This window comes from Protopterus annectens, chromosome 6.part0 (genome assembly GCF_019279795.1).
Source record: "Protopterus annectens isolate FY-2018-M chromosome 6.part0, PAN1.0, whole genome shotgun sequence".
Lineage (NCBI taxonomy): Eukaryota > Metazoa > Chordata > Ceratodontiformes > Protopteridae > Protopterus > Protopterus annectens.
In genome coordinates, this window is record NC_056737.1 from 1053194857 (window position 1) to 1053211191 (window position 16335).

At 39.1% G+C, this 16335-nt stretch overlaps 1 protein-coding gene across 3 annotated transcripts in view; it reads left to right on the forward strand.

Annotated features, from left to right (window-relative positions):
* The window catches only part of RGS6 (regulator of G protein signaling 6), a 2564457-nt gene that overhangs the window by 2079177 nt on the left and 468945 nt on the right, over window positions 1-16335 (forward strand). For all 3 annotated transcript variants that reach the window (XM_044074660.1, XM_044074661.1, XM_044074662.1), the window contains exon 9: window positions 14443-14524. In XM_044074660.1, the coding sequence (XP_043930595.1) occupies window positions 14443-14524 (82 nt within the window). The remainder of the gene's footprint in view (window positions 1-14442; window positions 14525-16335) is intronic.

A 16335-nucleotide genomic window follows, 5' to 3' on the forward strand; every position in this document is an offset into this window, starting at 1 on the left:
TACAGAAGAGAATGTCCACAGACAAACTGCAACAAGGACCTACTTCCTGTAGGGGTATCTAATACAGGAGAGAATGTCCACAGACACACTGCAGCAAGGACCTACTTCCTGTAGGGGTATCTAATACAGGAGAGAATGTCCACAGACACACTACAACAAGGACCTACTTACTGTAGGGGTATCTAATACAGGAGAGAATGTCCACAGACACATTGCAACAAGGACCTACTTCCTGTAGGGGTATCTAATACAGGAGAGAATGTCCACAAACACACTGCAACAAGGACCTACTTCCTGTAGGGGTATCTAATACAGGAGAGAATGTCCACATACACACTGCAATAAGGACCTACTTCCTGTAGGGGTATCTAGATACAGGAGAGAATGTCCACAGACACACTGCAACAAGGACCTACTTCCTGTAGGGGTATCTAATACAGGAGTGAATGTCCACAGACACATTGCAACAAGGACCTACTTCCTGTAGGGGTATCTAGATACAGGAGAGAATGTCCACAGACACATTGCAACAAGGACCTACTTCCTGTAGGGGTATCTAATACAGGAGAGAATGTCCACAGACACACTGCAACAAGGACCTACTTCCTGTAGGGGTATCTAGATACAGGAGAGAATGTCCACAGACACATTGCAACAAGGACCTACTTCCTGTAGGGGTATCTAGATACAGGAGAGAATGTCCACAAACACACTGCAACAAGGACCTACTTCCTGTAGGGGTATCTAATACAGGAGAGAATGTCCACAAACACACTGCAACAAGGACCTACTTCCTGTAGGGGTATCTAATACAGGAGAGAATGTCCACAAACACACTGCAACAAGGACCTACTTCCTGTAGGGGTATCTAATACAGGAGAGAATGTTCTCAGACACACTGCAACAAGGACATACTTCCTGTAGGGGTATCTAGATACAGGAGAGAATGTCCACAGACACACTGCAACAAGGACATACTTCCTGTAGGGGTATCTAGATACAGGAGAGAATGTCCACAGACACATTGCAACAAGGACCTACTTCCTGTAGGGCTATCTAATACAGGAGAGAATGTCCACAGACACACTGCAACAAGGACCTACTTCCTGTAGGGGTATCTAATACAGGAGAGAATGTCCACAAACACACTGCAACAAGGACCTACTTCCTGTAGGGGTATCTAATACAGGAGAGAATGTCCTCAGACACACTGCAACAAGGACATACTTCCTGTAGGGGTATCTAATACAGGAGAGAATGTCCACAAACACACTGCAACAAGGACCTACTTCCTGTAGGGGTATCTAATACAGGAGAGAATGTCCTCAGACACACTGCAACAAGGACATACTTCCTGTAGGGGTATCTAGATACAGGAGAGAATGTCCACAGACACATTGCAACAAGGACCTACTTCCTGTAGGGCTATCTAATACAGGAGAGAATGTCCACAGACACACTGCAACAAGGACCTACTTCCTGTAGGGGTATCTAATACAGGAGAGAATGTCCACAAACACACTGCAACAAGGACCTACTTCCTGTAGGGGTATCTAATACAGGAGAGAATGTCCTCAGACACACTGCAACAAGGACATACTTCCTGTAGGGGTATCTAGATACAGGAGAGAATGTCCACAGACACACTGCAACAAAGACCTACTTCCTGTAGGGGTATCTAATACAGGAGTGAATGGCCACAGACACACTGCAACAAAGACATACTTCTTGTAGGGGTATCAGTCACTGAGAGAAGACCACAACCTAATTAAATCGGACAGATAACCTATAGTCATCAGCATTTATTTTTAGACTTCCTAATGTTTTGTTCTTCCCAGCTTTATTAGTAAGTAATTAGTAGTGTTTCTTGGCTTGGGAATTACATTCTGTAGGTGAAACAAGAAGTCGATAAAAATCAGGCAGCAACTGAATGTGCCAATAAACAAAAGAAAGAATATAAGCTGACGGATCAAATGAAAAGGCAAGAAATGTGGAGAATGCATAAATATAGTTGCAAGTATAGAAAACTCTTGGAACAACCTCATGTTGATCAGGATCGAATGCAGGAATGGCTAAGGAGAGGTGAATTTAACTCAAAAGGTTAATATTGGCAGACCAAGATAGTGGACTACATACATGTTGGTTTACAAAGTCCATTGAACATGTGGGAGAAACAGACAAATGTAGGTTTTGTAAAACACAGCTGGAAACAGTTTCATATTGCGTTGTTGGTTGTGATACACTAATGTTAGAAGGACTGTATAGTGAAAGGCATTATAATGTAGCAAGACTGTTGCACTAGGGATTGTGTAAACAAGTTGCTGAAAAACACTGGAAACATGACTCATAAAGCATCATAGAAAATTATGAAGTTTATATTACATGGGATCATCCACTACCAACAGTTCAAAAAATAGATGCAAGAAAACCCAGCAGTAATGCCTGCTAAACTCTGCCTTAATATTTTCTGCAGGTTGGGAGGTTGACGTAGTAGTGAAGGTGTAGAAACAGTGCAGAGCTTGGTTTCTCATGGGGTAATTGGCTAGGGTTAAAATGTCCCACAAGGCCAGTTGGCCTAGTAGTAATATGAACCTATATGATATAGTCGAACATGAAAAGAAGACAAAAGTAGCATTGATCATTGAAATTCCTACACCCAGTGACTACACTGTCTTATGCACAGAGAGTCACAAAATCATAAAATACCAAAATTTCCTGGCAGAAATGAGGGCAATGTGGAAGAAAGATAACTAGACAGTTCCAGTAGTTGTAGGAGTAACAGGTCTTTTAAAAAAGAAGCTACAATCCTATTTAGGTATGTTACCAATACATGCAACTCCATACGAATTGCAGAAGGAGTCATTACTGGAGACATTGCGGGTGCTGCAAAGAGCACCTCTGGCTAACATCAAACATTGAAACAATACTAATTTCATGAACTTTAATCATACTTTAACTTAGGCATGGGGTCCATTCCCATCATGATATTAGAAACCCAAAAGACTTGCAGAAATTAAAAAAGGGAGCATACCAAAAATGACTACAAAATTAGTTAAGCTCAGAAGCTTTAGCATTAACTTATTTTGTGAAGAAAATTTCAAAAACAAACGGTATTAATTCCATTGAAGGGTGTTCTCCCACAAATAGAACTTCTCAGAGATACGCAGCCATTATGTTGGCTAGATCTATTTCCCCTCTGTTGTATATCTGTAAATGCTCTTAACCCTTAAACATCTCAACTATTCTCATGTACAATTACAGCCACATCTCATTCTTGCTTGCATCCAGTTACAACTGACTTATTTTCATCATATCCTTTCAATGTAAGTGCTTCTACAACTAGTTTCTCAACATCTCAAAGATGTTTTCTATTCAGAGTTCTACTTTTAGACTACATCTTGCTTTGACAACTTTCTTAGAGGCATATTTTGTCTCAGACATATAAGATATTAATTTTGCAAGATACTGTACTATTCACAAAAAAATCATTAATACCCAGTTGACCTCTGATTTTGCCATTTGGAATTTACTTTATCCTTTTCTGTATTTGGTCTCAGTTCCTCTGATGTTAAGATCCTGCCTGTTCAATTTGACAGCTGTCTTTGAGAAGCTCACCAAAGCCATGGATGAGGGCAAGACAGTGAATACCACCTACCCTGACCTGGTGAAGGCACTTGACACAATACCCCACTCAGGTATTAGATAAACCTTTGTGCCACCAGAAGGATAGCCAAATGGCTCCTGGATAGGACACATTGTTAGAGTGCGGGAATCCACATCCAGCAAGAGGCCAGTCACCATTGGAGTGCCACAGGGCTCAGTGCTGGGCCCCCTCCTGTTTTGAATATACTTCTCAGATGTCAAGGCAAATGTAGATGGCCTTTGTCTGGACATGTTTGCTTATGACTGCAAGTTGGGGCAATCACTGACTCCCTAAACAATGCTGATATCCTACAGAAAGGTCTGACACAGACTAATGATTGGTGTCAGAGCTGTGGCCTCAAACTAAATGCAAAAAAGTGAATAATAATACCCTTTGGGAAACCAAGTAGCCCTGCAAATTACAACATTGATAGTACCCCCTAAGAGTGGATCTAGTGGTGAGAGATCACAGATAGATAGCAATCTGAGCTTTGACCACCGTGTGTCCGCAGTGGTGGGGAAATCTTTCTATGTGGCTCAGCTTATACGTAAGGGCATGGCATCCAGATCTAAGGATGTCATAGTACCACTGTACTCAACCCTCATCAGACCATTAATCGAGTACAATGCACCCTTTGACATGTACCTCACCAGGTACCTGCAACAACTGGAGCATCCTGGGGGGTTTCTTACAAAAAAATACAGGGTATAACAAACATGCTGTATGTGGACCAATTAAAAGCCCTATCACTGTATTCAGTTTCCTACCGATTACTGAGGGGTGATCTGTGTCTGACCTACTAGGCAGTCGTTGACCCAGCCCTGATGGAAATGTTGCATATTCACAAAACTAACTGCACTGGGGTTATCCTCTCCAAAGAATTAAACTTTATCTCTAACATGAATAAATCATGCTGTAGAGATAGATATGTGCCTCAGAGATTGACCCTCCTCTGGAATAGGCTTCCTGTTCACATGAAGCAGATCCCTTCCCTGTCCATCTTCAAGCGTAACCTGGACCAGTGATTGGGAAATCACAAATTCACTCCTGGGGTGGTACCCACGTCCCTTATGGACAGAGGCAGTATATAAAAAGAGTCAAAACTCTGCTTGCTGATCCTTATTATCTTTCCCCTATGGATAAAAAATTGGGTAAACTCAGGGGATAAACTGGCTAGGCTTGTAAGGACTTTTGAGCTGATAGCCTAGTAATCTCCTATAAACCTATGAACCTATATTCGTGCATTTCACAGTTATTACTCTAGTACAATACTTGCTGTTATGTAATTTAAAAGTGTGCTGCTTCAAACTGTTTTGTAGCTATATTAGCTTCTTGACATGTTCTGCTTGTATATGACATGCACTGTCATCAGTAATGTTTACAACACCATCCATGACTTTAGTTACTTGTGCATAAGATCTCTGAAATACCTCTGGTGCCGCTGAAATATGAAATAGAAGTCTCAGAAATTGGACGCTTACTAATGCTGTATTGCATATGCACAATATAAAGAGTTTTTTTTTTATCTAGAGCAAGCTGACAAAATCTTTGGTTTGCATCTTATAAAGAATGAGCATCATATATGCTATATTTGAAACCTATCCCTAAACTCTCAGCAATGTGTAATGTTCTCTTTTAATCACTTTATTTACATCTGGATCAAAGCTTTGTTAATCTATTTTTCCTTCCTTGCAGTTGGCCATCAACAACCCTCAGATCCTCTTTTCATTCATTGGGTTTACAGAACCTGCCTTAGCCTCCCCCAGGCTCAACATGGCCGTAGTCTGGGTGACAGTGAGGAAATCAGTGAAGCTAGTGTAGTATAACGCTGTATGTTGGGAAGTGTGCCTTAACTTCCAGTTCCATGATTGCCGCCACCTGGAGGTGCATGTACACTTCTGCGCATGTACAACCTGCTTATTGAATGGGTCATAACTCATGTAGCACAGAGCTGGCAAGGCTTTCTCCTTCTGTCCAGGATGGGTAACCTGGCATTGGCCACTCACTCTCGTTCTCCCCTGTAGAAAACCATGTGAATTTCATCCTGATTTAGAACACTAAATACACTATTACTCTCTCCTTTGGATCTAAATTCTTCTTATGCATTTTGTTTCATTTCATTCAGTTCATATTCAGTTCTACTTCTAACAGCTACTGCTATTCTCCTGGCAGTATGACTCATTGGTGCAACTTCTGAATAAAGGTGACATTCTGCATCCTGACAAATTCTTTTGAACACTTGTATATTTCTTTTGCATGCTTTTTCAAAATTACTTTTTTATCTCGTCTATAAAACTAATTAAACAACAGGCTCCTTCTCTTGTTTATAACTACACCTGGTACATAACGCTTGAATTTCAACTGTGCCACGTCTTGTGCACCTCATAACTTTCATCACCATTGCTTTAACAGTGCATTCTCACTTTGTCTGCTTTTTTAACTTCATTTCTTGATTCCAATTTTAATGAACATACTTCTATTTCCTCACTTAATCCCTTTAACTGTGTTAATTCATTTGACTTGTGATAACTGTAGTGTAAATATAAAATATTTTCCCCTACTCTGTTTTGTATTAAGTTTCATTTTGCTTATACTTGCTGTGTGTGCCTTTGAAAAATATAGTGTACATGAATGGTTAATTGTTCCAGTACAAATCTTCAGCTACAAATGCTTTGTGTTATCACAAGATCTTTGAAATGTAAAACTCTAAGCTAATATAACACCAGATGTGTTAAGTTTAGTTAGCAATTAAATCATACCTCTCAACCTCTTAGTACAAGAAATCTGGACAAAGCCTGATAAAATGGGGGACAAAGGCCCCAAAGTAGGGACATATTTTAAATATTGCTCTTATAAACTTAGAAAGTTGCTAGAGTAAAAGGGTTTGTGTTAACATACATTTTCTGAAGGATTTGAAGTCTGAAACTCAAATGTGTGTATTTATGTAGTGACTTCTTTCCCAGTGATTTGCCAGAAGACCACAAACTTTATGAGAAGCAGACCAAAACGATGAAGCAAAAATCTGGACAGTCTGTGAAAATCTGAACATTTGAGATGTATAACTGGAATGTGGGAGTTTAGCATAAATCATAATATTTCCAGACTTTAGGAGCCTAATAAGTTAATGAATAGCTAGGAGTAATTTTCCATTCTTCCTCCTCAATTAGAAATGTCAAAAGTTAATGCTGTTTTTCCTAATTAAATGTACAAGAAATTACTTGTAGTTTTCCAGCAAACTACTTAAAAAAGGGCTTTACTTGATGCCAATCACCAGTCAGACCTGGAGTCCACTAGTCTCCTAAGAGAAGAAAAGTTGTGTCTAGCCAAGCATGTTGGTAAATATAACTGCTTGAACAGGTAGTGAGGTAAAAGGCTTCCAGTATCCTGCTCATGTCCAGGTTCTGTTACACAGCTTTGGGTTTATGCTGTCTGACAGTGTAAACAAACAGTTAAAATAAATAGGACTTTGAGTGATTTCTTTTAAAAACAATTTAAAGTAAGTCATTAGTATTGTCATTTCTATCACTTGCATATCCACAGTTTTAAATAAGGTCAGGCTTCCTTCTCTCCAAAGCCTGTCCCTTGTTTGATCATTTTATGCCACAAATCATTTTCTGATTTATCAATAAGTCATGCATGCCATACATTTCACAATTCTTTAACTCAGTAATATAAGCAGCTACAGTTTTTCTAAGCCCTACTGCTTGCAGTAAATAAATAATGACTAAATGGCAACTTTTTCTTAGTTTACACTAATTCTCAAAATTTCCCTTATTGCTTCTGTTTTTGTCTGTGTCCTCTTTTTGAAAAGCAAAAGTGTTAAATGCTTCCAACGGATCTTCTTTAGGGAGAGGCAGAACGAGTTGTACAGGTACCATTTCAGGCTTCTGAGCTATTCCATCCACATCTTCTAGTTTTCTACTAAATTACTTTGCAGTGATGAAATTCCTGGTGGCTGCAGCTGGATAATCTTACAATTAAATATGAAATATTGTGATGGCTTCTCACAAGTCATCTGAGTGAAGCTTTAAACAGTGCCTTTATTTGTGAAAAATACAAAATGCAAATCATATTTCTATAATCTGACTGCTTAGTGGCTCATACAATTAATAAACTTCTTAATGTCTGACAGACTGCAGTAACAGAATAAATAATTACACAGAAAAAAAATGTGTGTATACATTCCAGGGAACAAGCCCCATGCAATGTACAATCAAGCAGAGTGTAATGTACAATATATACATTAGTTTCTAAAGTAGGTCAATCTTCAGTGAATCTTGAGGGAAGAGAAGAGACTCAGAAAGGAGATAGGTTAGGTGATATGTCTGGTGTTGAAGCAAGAGTATTTGGCTTGGATGAAGAAGAGTTTTTTGAAGTGCATTCTGAATTTGGAATAAGTATTGATTTCCTTAAGGTCAAAGGGAAGTGCTTGCCATAGAGCAGGTGCCTGAGGGGAGACAGCATGTGGGGTTTGGTTCTAAGGGTAATGAGAGTCAGTGTGGCTTGTGACTAGTTGGTGATGCTACCCAGATTTGCTCTGAGTTACTGCACAATGGTACCTCCTATACTGAGCCAACAGATATTGCTAACATACTGGCTGACAGATTCAGTGCCAACTTTACCCCCCCACCCCCACCCCAAAGGACCTATCACAATATGGGAAGAATTCCAGGCACCCAGCATTACTGCAGCACAGGTTAAAGCTGCATCGTCCAATGCCAAAAATATAGCTTCCATGGGACCTGATAATATCCCTGGCTGTGTTCTAGATAAACTACAAAGTGAACTGGCACCACACCTGTGTGTCCTGTTCAATTACAGCCTCACCTCAGGCTTTGTCCCTACTGAATGGCGCACTGCTACAGTCATCCCGCTCCATAAAGGGGAGCAACTACAGACCCTGGGAATTATCGCCCCATTAAGCCTGACAAGTCTGATATGTAAGAGCACATCATCATGGACCTAATTAACAAGGATAAAGGGAATCTCCAAACTCTGGATCCCACGCAGTTTGGTTTTGTGAAGAGTAGATCATGTCTGCTCAACCTGGTTGACTTCTTTGAGTCAGTCACCAGAGCTGTGGATGAGGGCAAGGCAGTTCATATAGCCTACCTTGATCTGACCAAGGCCTTTGATACCATTCCCCACTCAAGAATTATTGATAGACTCACCAAAGTAGGCATCAACCCTTGTATCACTAGGTGGGTTGCAAATTGGCTCACAGATAGAACCCACAGTGTGAAAGTAGCAGACTCCAAGTCAGACTGCTGACCAGTCATAAGTGGAGTCCTACAGGGAACAGTCCTAGGTCCTCTCCTGTTTGGCATCTATTTCTCAGAAGTCCAGGCCAACATGGACGGACTCTGGCTGACCAAGTTCACTGACAACTGCAAGCTGGGAGCCATTATTAACTCCCCAAGTGATGTAGACATCCAACAGAAAGGCCTCACTGAAACCAACGACTGGTGTTGAAACCATGGCCTTGAGCTTAATGCCAAAAAATGTGTCATCATTCCCTTTGGGAAAAACTCAGTTCCCACTAATAACCACAATGATGGTAGCCCGCTGAACACTGAAGGTGCTATAAGAGATCTGGGGACACAGGTTGACAGCAACCTCTCCTTCGACCACCACATTGCCACTGTGGTCAGAAAGTCTTTCTATGTGGCACATCTTATTACCAAGGGTTTTTCATCAAGGAAGAAGGAGGTCATCATCTCTCTCTACTCTTCCCTCATTAGACCAGTCATCGAGTATAACAGCTGGAAAGGCCACAAAAGTACCTCACAAAGAGGATCCTAGGTCTTAAACACATGCCCTACATGGACAGACTCAAAAAATTCCAGCTTTTCTCTTTCTCATGTCATCTATTAAAAGGTGATATCTGCTTGACTTACAAAGCCATATCTGACCCAGCCCTGTTAGAAATGTTACACCTAATGAAATCCCAATCCCTCCACACCACACGCTCCAGGGACCTCAACCTTATTATCACAATCAACAGAACATGCTGGAGGGACAGGTTCATAACACAGAGACTGCCCGTGTTCTGGAATAGACTTCTCATACATGTCAAACAGAGCACCTCACTGGCCCTTTTCAAGAGAAATCTTGATGAGTGGATGTGAAATAGAAAGTTCACCCCGGGGATCAATGTAATGGCTCTACTTGATAGAGGCAGCAGGAACTAATGGTGGCATGATGCCAGAGCACTTCAATGGGCTAGGCTTGTAAAGGCTCCAAGGCCATTGGCCTAGTACACACTTATGAACCTATGAACCTATTTATAATATTCATCAGGATATTCACAAATGACACTGACACTTTGAATTTGTTACCAAACTTCATGAGATATTTACTTTTACTGCCAAACTGAGAGAAGAAAAGACCTCATGGTAGCCACTTCTAAGTAGTTTCAGTGCTAGCCTCTTAAAGAGAGAGTACAATATACTGCGGAGCTGATTTTCTTCACAGCTTTTTCACTCTTGGCTCCAAACTGTTGTGAAACATGTTGGATATTAGGGTCATTTGAGACTGAAAGGACAACCAATATCATCTGCAAACAGCAAATATGCAACCCTTGCATTTCCAAACTGAATACATTCCAGACGTTGGCTGTGATTTCATTGCTTAGCCTTGAAAGTCCTGATCAGGAAATGAGATATGGCATACACGTGGTGGAGTCCTAGGACTACTAGTTGAGGACTACTAGGACTACTACTATAGTTGAGCTAGTAGTGAGAGGGCAGGATAGAAATAGACCCAATGAAACTCAGGGGTAGTCCTGGCACTCTAAGCTGTTTGGCACCTCTCATAAGGTATTCTGGTATATGAGGTCATATGCTGTGTTCATGTCTATAAACACATGTATACAAACTTCCATGACCTGTCCAATATGAGTGCAAAGGTGAAACTGTTCCATGGCCAGAATAAAATCCATTACTTTTTTCAGGACAGAATCTACCCTACCTCTGTTAAATCATAGACTTGACTAATGATTGAAATTGCCATTCTAGTAACTTGGTTTACGTTTTCCCAAGGAGACTGAAGATAATGATTCCTAAGTTAATAGACCACACCCTCCCTGTCTGCATTTTTGAAAATGGTAACCATGCTGCTCAGTTTGCCAGTCCAAAGATGTTATCCTCAACTTTCAAGTAATACTAGAAAGGCAGCCATGCATACATACGCGCATGCATGCACACACACACACACACACATATATATATATATATATATATATATATATATATGCATATATATATATATATATACAGATATATATATATATATATATATATATATATATATATATATATATATATATATATAAACTAACCAATCATACTGCTAGATACTCATACATCAAATCTGTTATAAGCATGAAAAAATTAGTGCCGGCCACTTAGACCTTACATCCAGTCATAGATCCCTACTCCCTCACTGACTTCAAAATTCAACAAACTGCCATCAACATGAAACCTATTAATTAGGAAAAAACAATCAAATACTGAAATACTGAAAAAAAAGTAAATCAACAAAAATGCTAAACACCAGAAACAATAATAATAATAATAATAATAATAATTGGAGCAAAACAAGACTTGGGATTGTGCAACAGACTAAACACACAACTGTAATAAAGTACTAAGAACTTTAATTAAATTTCATTACCTCATCAGGGACACTGAAAGCATCAAAAAAGATAAAAAATAGTCACCTAATGAAAGTGAAAACATAAACCCAGAGAACAGGAAATGAAGCAGTGTAGAAACAGACAGGAAGGAAGTATCACTCTGCTGAATTATTTTCTTCACAGGGAGGAGGACAACCATTCCTGCCTATGGAATTGGTCATAGTTCACATCACAACAATAGGTAGTATAACAGAGGTGCATGTGTATGTCTTTGTGTTGGTGTGTGCATATGGATGTGTGAGTGAATGGTTCTATTAGTGTAAGTGATTGTGTAGGGTTTTCTTTCCTGATGGTTGGATGTGTGTGTGTGTGTGTGTGTGTGTGTGTGTGTGTGTGTGTGTGTGTGTGTGTGTGTGTGTGTGTGTGTGTGCACGCGCGTGCGTGTGTGTGTGTGTGTGTGTGTGTGTGTGTGTGTGTGGGAAATGACCATACTACAAGATTGCATGGACAGGTAAGCTGGCAAAGGGGTCAGTAACAAGGCCAGGTCTGCATGGATCACAATGTACATTTTTATATGCTTCCAGAATGTTGTACGTTGTTACCTAGCATGGTATGGTACAGAAAACACATGTGTTTGTCACAAACTGGTTACAGCTAACCTCCTACATGTATGGAAGCTGAAACATTTGCATTCATATTGAACTGTCATAGAAAACATTGACTGTCATAGCAACTGACCAGTTAAGATCAAAACTATAATTTGTGTCCCCCCTGTTGGAAGATATGAGTATCATCTTACTGTCTGAAAAAAAAAAAAGAAATATTGCCAAAATTACAGTTCAAAATCATTATTTCTGAAGATTTTGCAATGCTTAATAAATCTCTTTTGGCATTTCACCGTACTACAAATTTTTTCAGACCTGGAATTAATAACATGAAATATAGGAGTGCTGAGGCATATAATATCCTGTGGTGTGTGTCACAAAACTGTCATAAGTATGATGATCTACTGTTGCTGAACTGGACACTTGTTTAAAAAGGATTACTAATGATGCATTGGCCAAGTTATTCCAGCTACGTTTATGTCATAAATCAGTACAGAACTAAAAGATACACGCATAATATTTCAACTCATGTAGTTTAGTGCAGAGGATTATGGCCCTGAGCTTCTAATAAACTTCATCCAGTACTTGTGGGTTCAATTCCTTTTTCTCCATTTGTCTACTGTGTGACTTTAAGCAAGTGACTTAACTAGGTGTTACTTCTGAGTTACCTCTGAAAAGAGGTACATACCTAGTTCGTGTTATAGGTAGTTAAAATGCATTGAAAGGAAAACTGCTAGAAAAAAGGTCATACATATAAAATAAAATCTGATGGGTAGCTTTAAGAGTAAGTGGTCTATGTGTCAGATCTGTCATGGGTATGCTCCTACAACTAACACTAGATGTCCACCCTAACCCTCCCCCCCCATAATTTGTTCATGTTTGAATGTGTTGTGAATTAAATTGTCGTCTTCATCTTTGCAAGAAGAAAAAACACTGCTCCAAAGCCACAAAACAGTACTTTGACACTGCAAGAAGAAAATACGCTGCTCCAAAGCCACAAAATGGTATTTTGACACTGCAAGAAGAAAATACGCTGCTCCAAAGCCACAAAACAGTATTTTGACACTGCAAGAAGAAAATACGCTGCTGCAAAGCCACAAAACGGTATTTTGACACTGCAAGAAGAAAATACGCTGCTCCAAAGCCACAAAACAGTATTTTGACACTGCAAGAAGAAAATACGCTGCTCCAAAGCCACAAAACAGTATTTTTTTCTTCTTCTTGTAGTGTCACTTTTCGCTGTTGGGCTTGGTTACTTGGTCATCTTCATCTTTTGAAAATATATTAATTGAGTACTGTAAGCATTTTACATGTAATTTAATTTGCACTTTTACAAAACAGCAGATCATTCATCTGTTAGAACAGTTTCTTTTCCTTTGTTTTCTCTCTGTGTCCAGTCCAACACATTAACCATCTCCAGATCTTTGTATTTGTTCTTTTTCACAAGCATTCACCAAAACAAATGTTTTCCTCCTCTTCCAAGCTAATCTAGATTATTATATAATAAATGCTTGCTTGAGCTGGTAAGTAGAGCTACTCGATCTACTTTATTTATGACTCTCTATTCTACATGCAGTCTGGTTGCTCTGGGATATTCTTTAATGGTGGCTTTTACTGCTACATAATTTTCGAATAAGCAAATTAACTGCCCAGATTTGTTGCGATAAATGTCTTAAGTTTTTTTGTTGTAACCTGATTGTGGATACCAGAGTAAATTGTATCACTGAACTTTCATGCAAGTTACGGCTATCTAACCAAAACTCAAGTCTTATTCAAGATTCCAGTTGTCTGTTACCCACACCTATTTTTCAAGGACCTCACTGCTGTCCACGGGCACTGTGGGCACAAATGGAGATAAGTGCTTTTAAACACAGTAGTGCTTTTGTTTGCCTGATGCAATAAAGTCAGCCACCTGAGCTTTCTGTGATTCCTAGCTTCTGTAAAATATACATTGTCATATCTGAGATATCTATGACGCAAGGATCAGGTGATGTCAACAGTGTAAAATATACATTGTCACCATTTTCTGGCATATCTATGATGCAAGTATCAAGTGATGTCAACAGTGGTTTCTAACCTTTGTCAAGGGTCAGATTACCCTAAATCTCCCTTCCTTTAGACAGAAATATTGAGTGTCTGATTCTTTGTCCTTCCTCGATCAGGCATTCCTCTGTGTCATGCATTATTCTTGAACCCAGTTCCTTAGTCACCTAATACAAGATGTTTCCAGCAGGAATCATCAATTTTCCTTAAAAGTGACCCACTTTTCCAAAGCATTTCTTAAAATGTGTTTTGATTACCTTCAGTCTTTTTGGAAGGGTGCCTTTGTAGTCTTTGAAGCTATGTGTGAGACATTGATTATCTTTGATACCTTGCAAAGAGTCCCTTTTCTGTCATCAGAATTAAATAACATAGACATGGATTTTGAGTATTTTTAACCTTAATATTCTGGCTTTTTCTTCAATATATACTGGAATATGTTTTAAACATGTTCAGTATTCAGGGAAACTACAAGCATTTGCAGCCAATGTAACACTATATTTTTTCTTTATTTTCAGAATAGACAGAAAAAAGGACAAAACAGAAAGAAAGATTCTAGACAGTCAAGAAAGAGCCTTTTGGGATGTCCATAGACCAGTGGTAAGTATGAAACCGTAAGCTATATAAAAAAAAATCATACGACAAAAATATATTAACTTCAATACCTCTTTGTGAATATTATTTTCCTTTGTCTTTTAATGAGTAGGCATTGATTTTAAAAATGCCTACACAATACGATGACACTAGTCCTGAATACAGATAGTTGTGTAACAGAAGAAGAAGATATGAGCTGTAAATCAACACCAAGAGACTAGGACAGTGGGGCTATTACAAACTCATTACATCATCCTATTACAAATTCATTACATCATCTCCAATGAGTATGTAATAGGCATGTAGCCAATGAAATACTCATTTAAAATACAGTTAACGTGTAGCTTTTTGCTGTGTTACCAAACCAGAAGACAGATGGGTACAGCTCCTGTAATCCATACTTTTTTCTGTATCTTGGAGCTTTTTGATTTGATGTGCCCATTCTAAAAGGGTAGCATTAATATGAAATGCCCTATTTTATGGTGAATCCTTTCAAATGTGAGCTATAGTATTATTATAGTATTATATTATTACATTATTATAACTGTTTATTACTTTTGTTATACAATATTTGCTTATTTGTACTATGGAGCTTTTCTCCATGGGCCTACACTGAAAAAGGGCAATAGCTCAGTTGGACTATCCCGGTCAACAGATGCCAAATAAATAAGTTAATAAAAATTAAAATATGACCCCAAAACTGGGGAAAAAACAGAATTAAGAACTTCAAGAGTTAGACTTGTATTCATTCCTATTAGAAGGTTTTAGCTTTTATTTGTTCCACATCAGTGCCATAAGTTGGATTAATGTGTTGCAGTCTACCTCAGCCATATGGTAAAATATATAATTTTGGGCATGGCCACTTCAATTGCAGTGAGGAAGCCATGACTCTGCCCCAGATGACCAATGTTCTTCTTGTGGCACATGCACAGGGGCCTTGCAAGAGGGAGATGGACGTGAGAAGCCAATGACAGACGACTTAACCTTAGGGAGGATGGAGGCTTAGCTTGCAGTATTGGTACAACCTGCAGGAGTATAGGTGTATGACCCACATGAAAGAGCCTTTTGAGTATCTACTGCAGTAGTGTGCCACTTACCATGAGGTTGGCATGTACCATAACATGCATGTACCCTCTGCAAGCAGCTATGAAATAACTCACAAGCCACTGTAAAGAAGGGTTAGATGAGGGGAACCAATCTCTACCAATTAGATTATAAATCCCATCTTCAATTCACTGAGCTATCATCCAGCAGGATTGAATGGGCCATAGTTCTGTCATCTCTAAGAATTGAATGGGTCAGTGGCTGGGAAGCTAGGGCTAAGTGGTCAATACTGGGACTGGTTAAAAATCAAAAATGTCATTTTTATGGAATTTCTGCAGAATAAAAAAATATTTGTTATATATGTACGTTTCCTGACTATGTAACTTTACATTTATTCAGTGAAGATACAGTGTATATACTGCCTATTGCAAACTTGTTAAAGGATTCATCACCTTTGCAGCTAACACACATTGCTTTCCAAGAAATATTAAGTTTCTGAGTGAAGAAAGAATAGGTGAAGCAGCTACAGGACATAATGTTTTCAATGCTGGACCTTCCTAGCTTGAGAAGGGAAATTAATGGAAATCCTCTGGCAGGTGAATGAGACCCCTTATTTGATAGTTGTGGTGCCTAACCATAGAAAGCTAACAGCATTTTCAAATGAGTACCGATGATTGAGAACTAGAAAATGTAGGGCATGAGCCTGGTAAAATATCGTTCCCTACAGGAACATGAACAAGAAATCTACAAAGTATAGTGTTATAAAAGAAAAT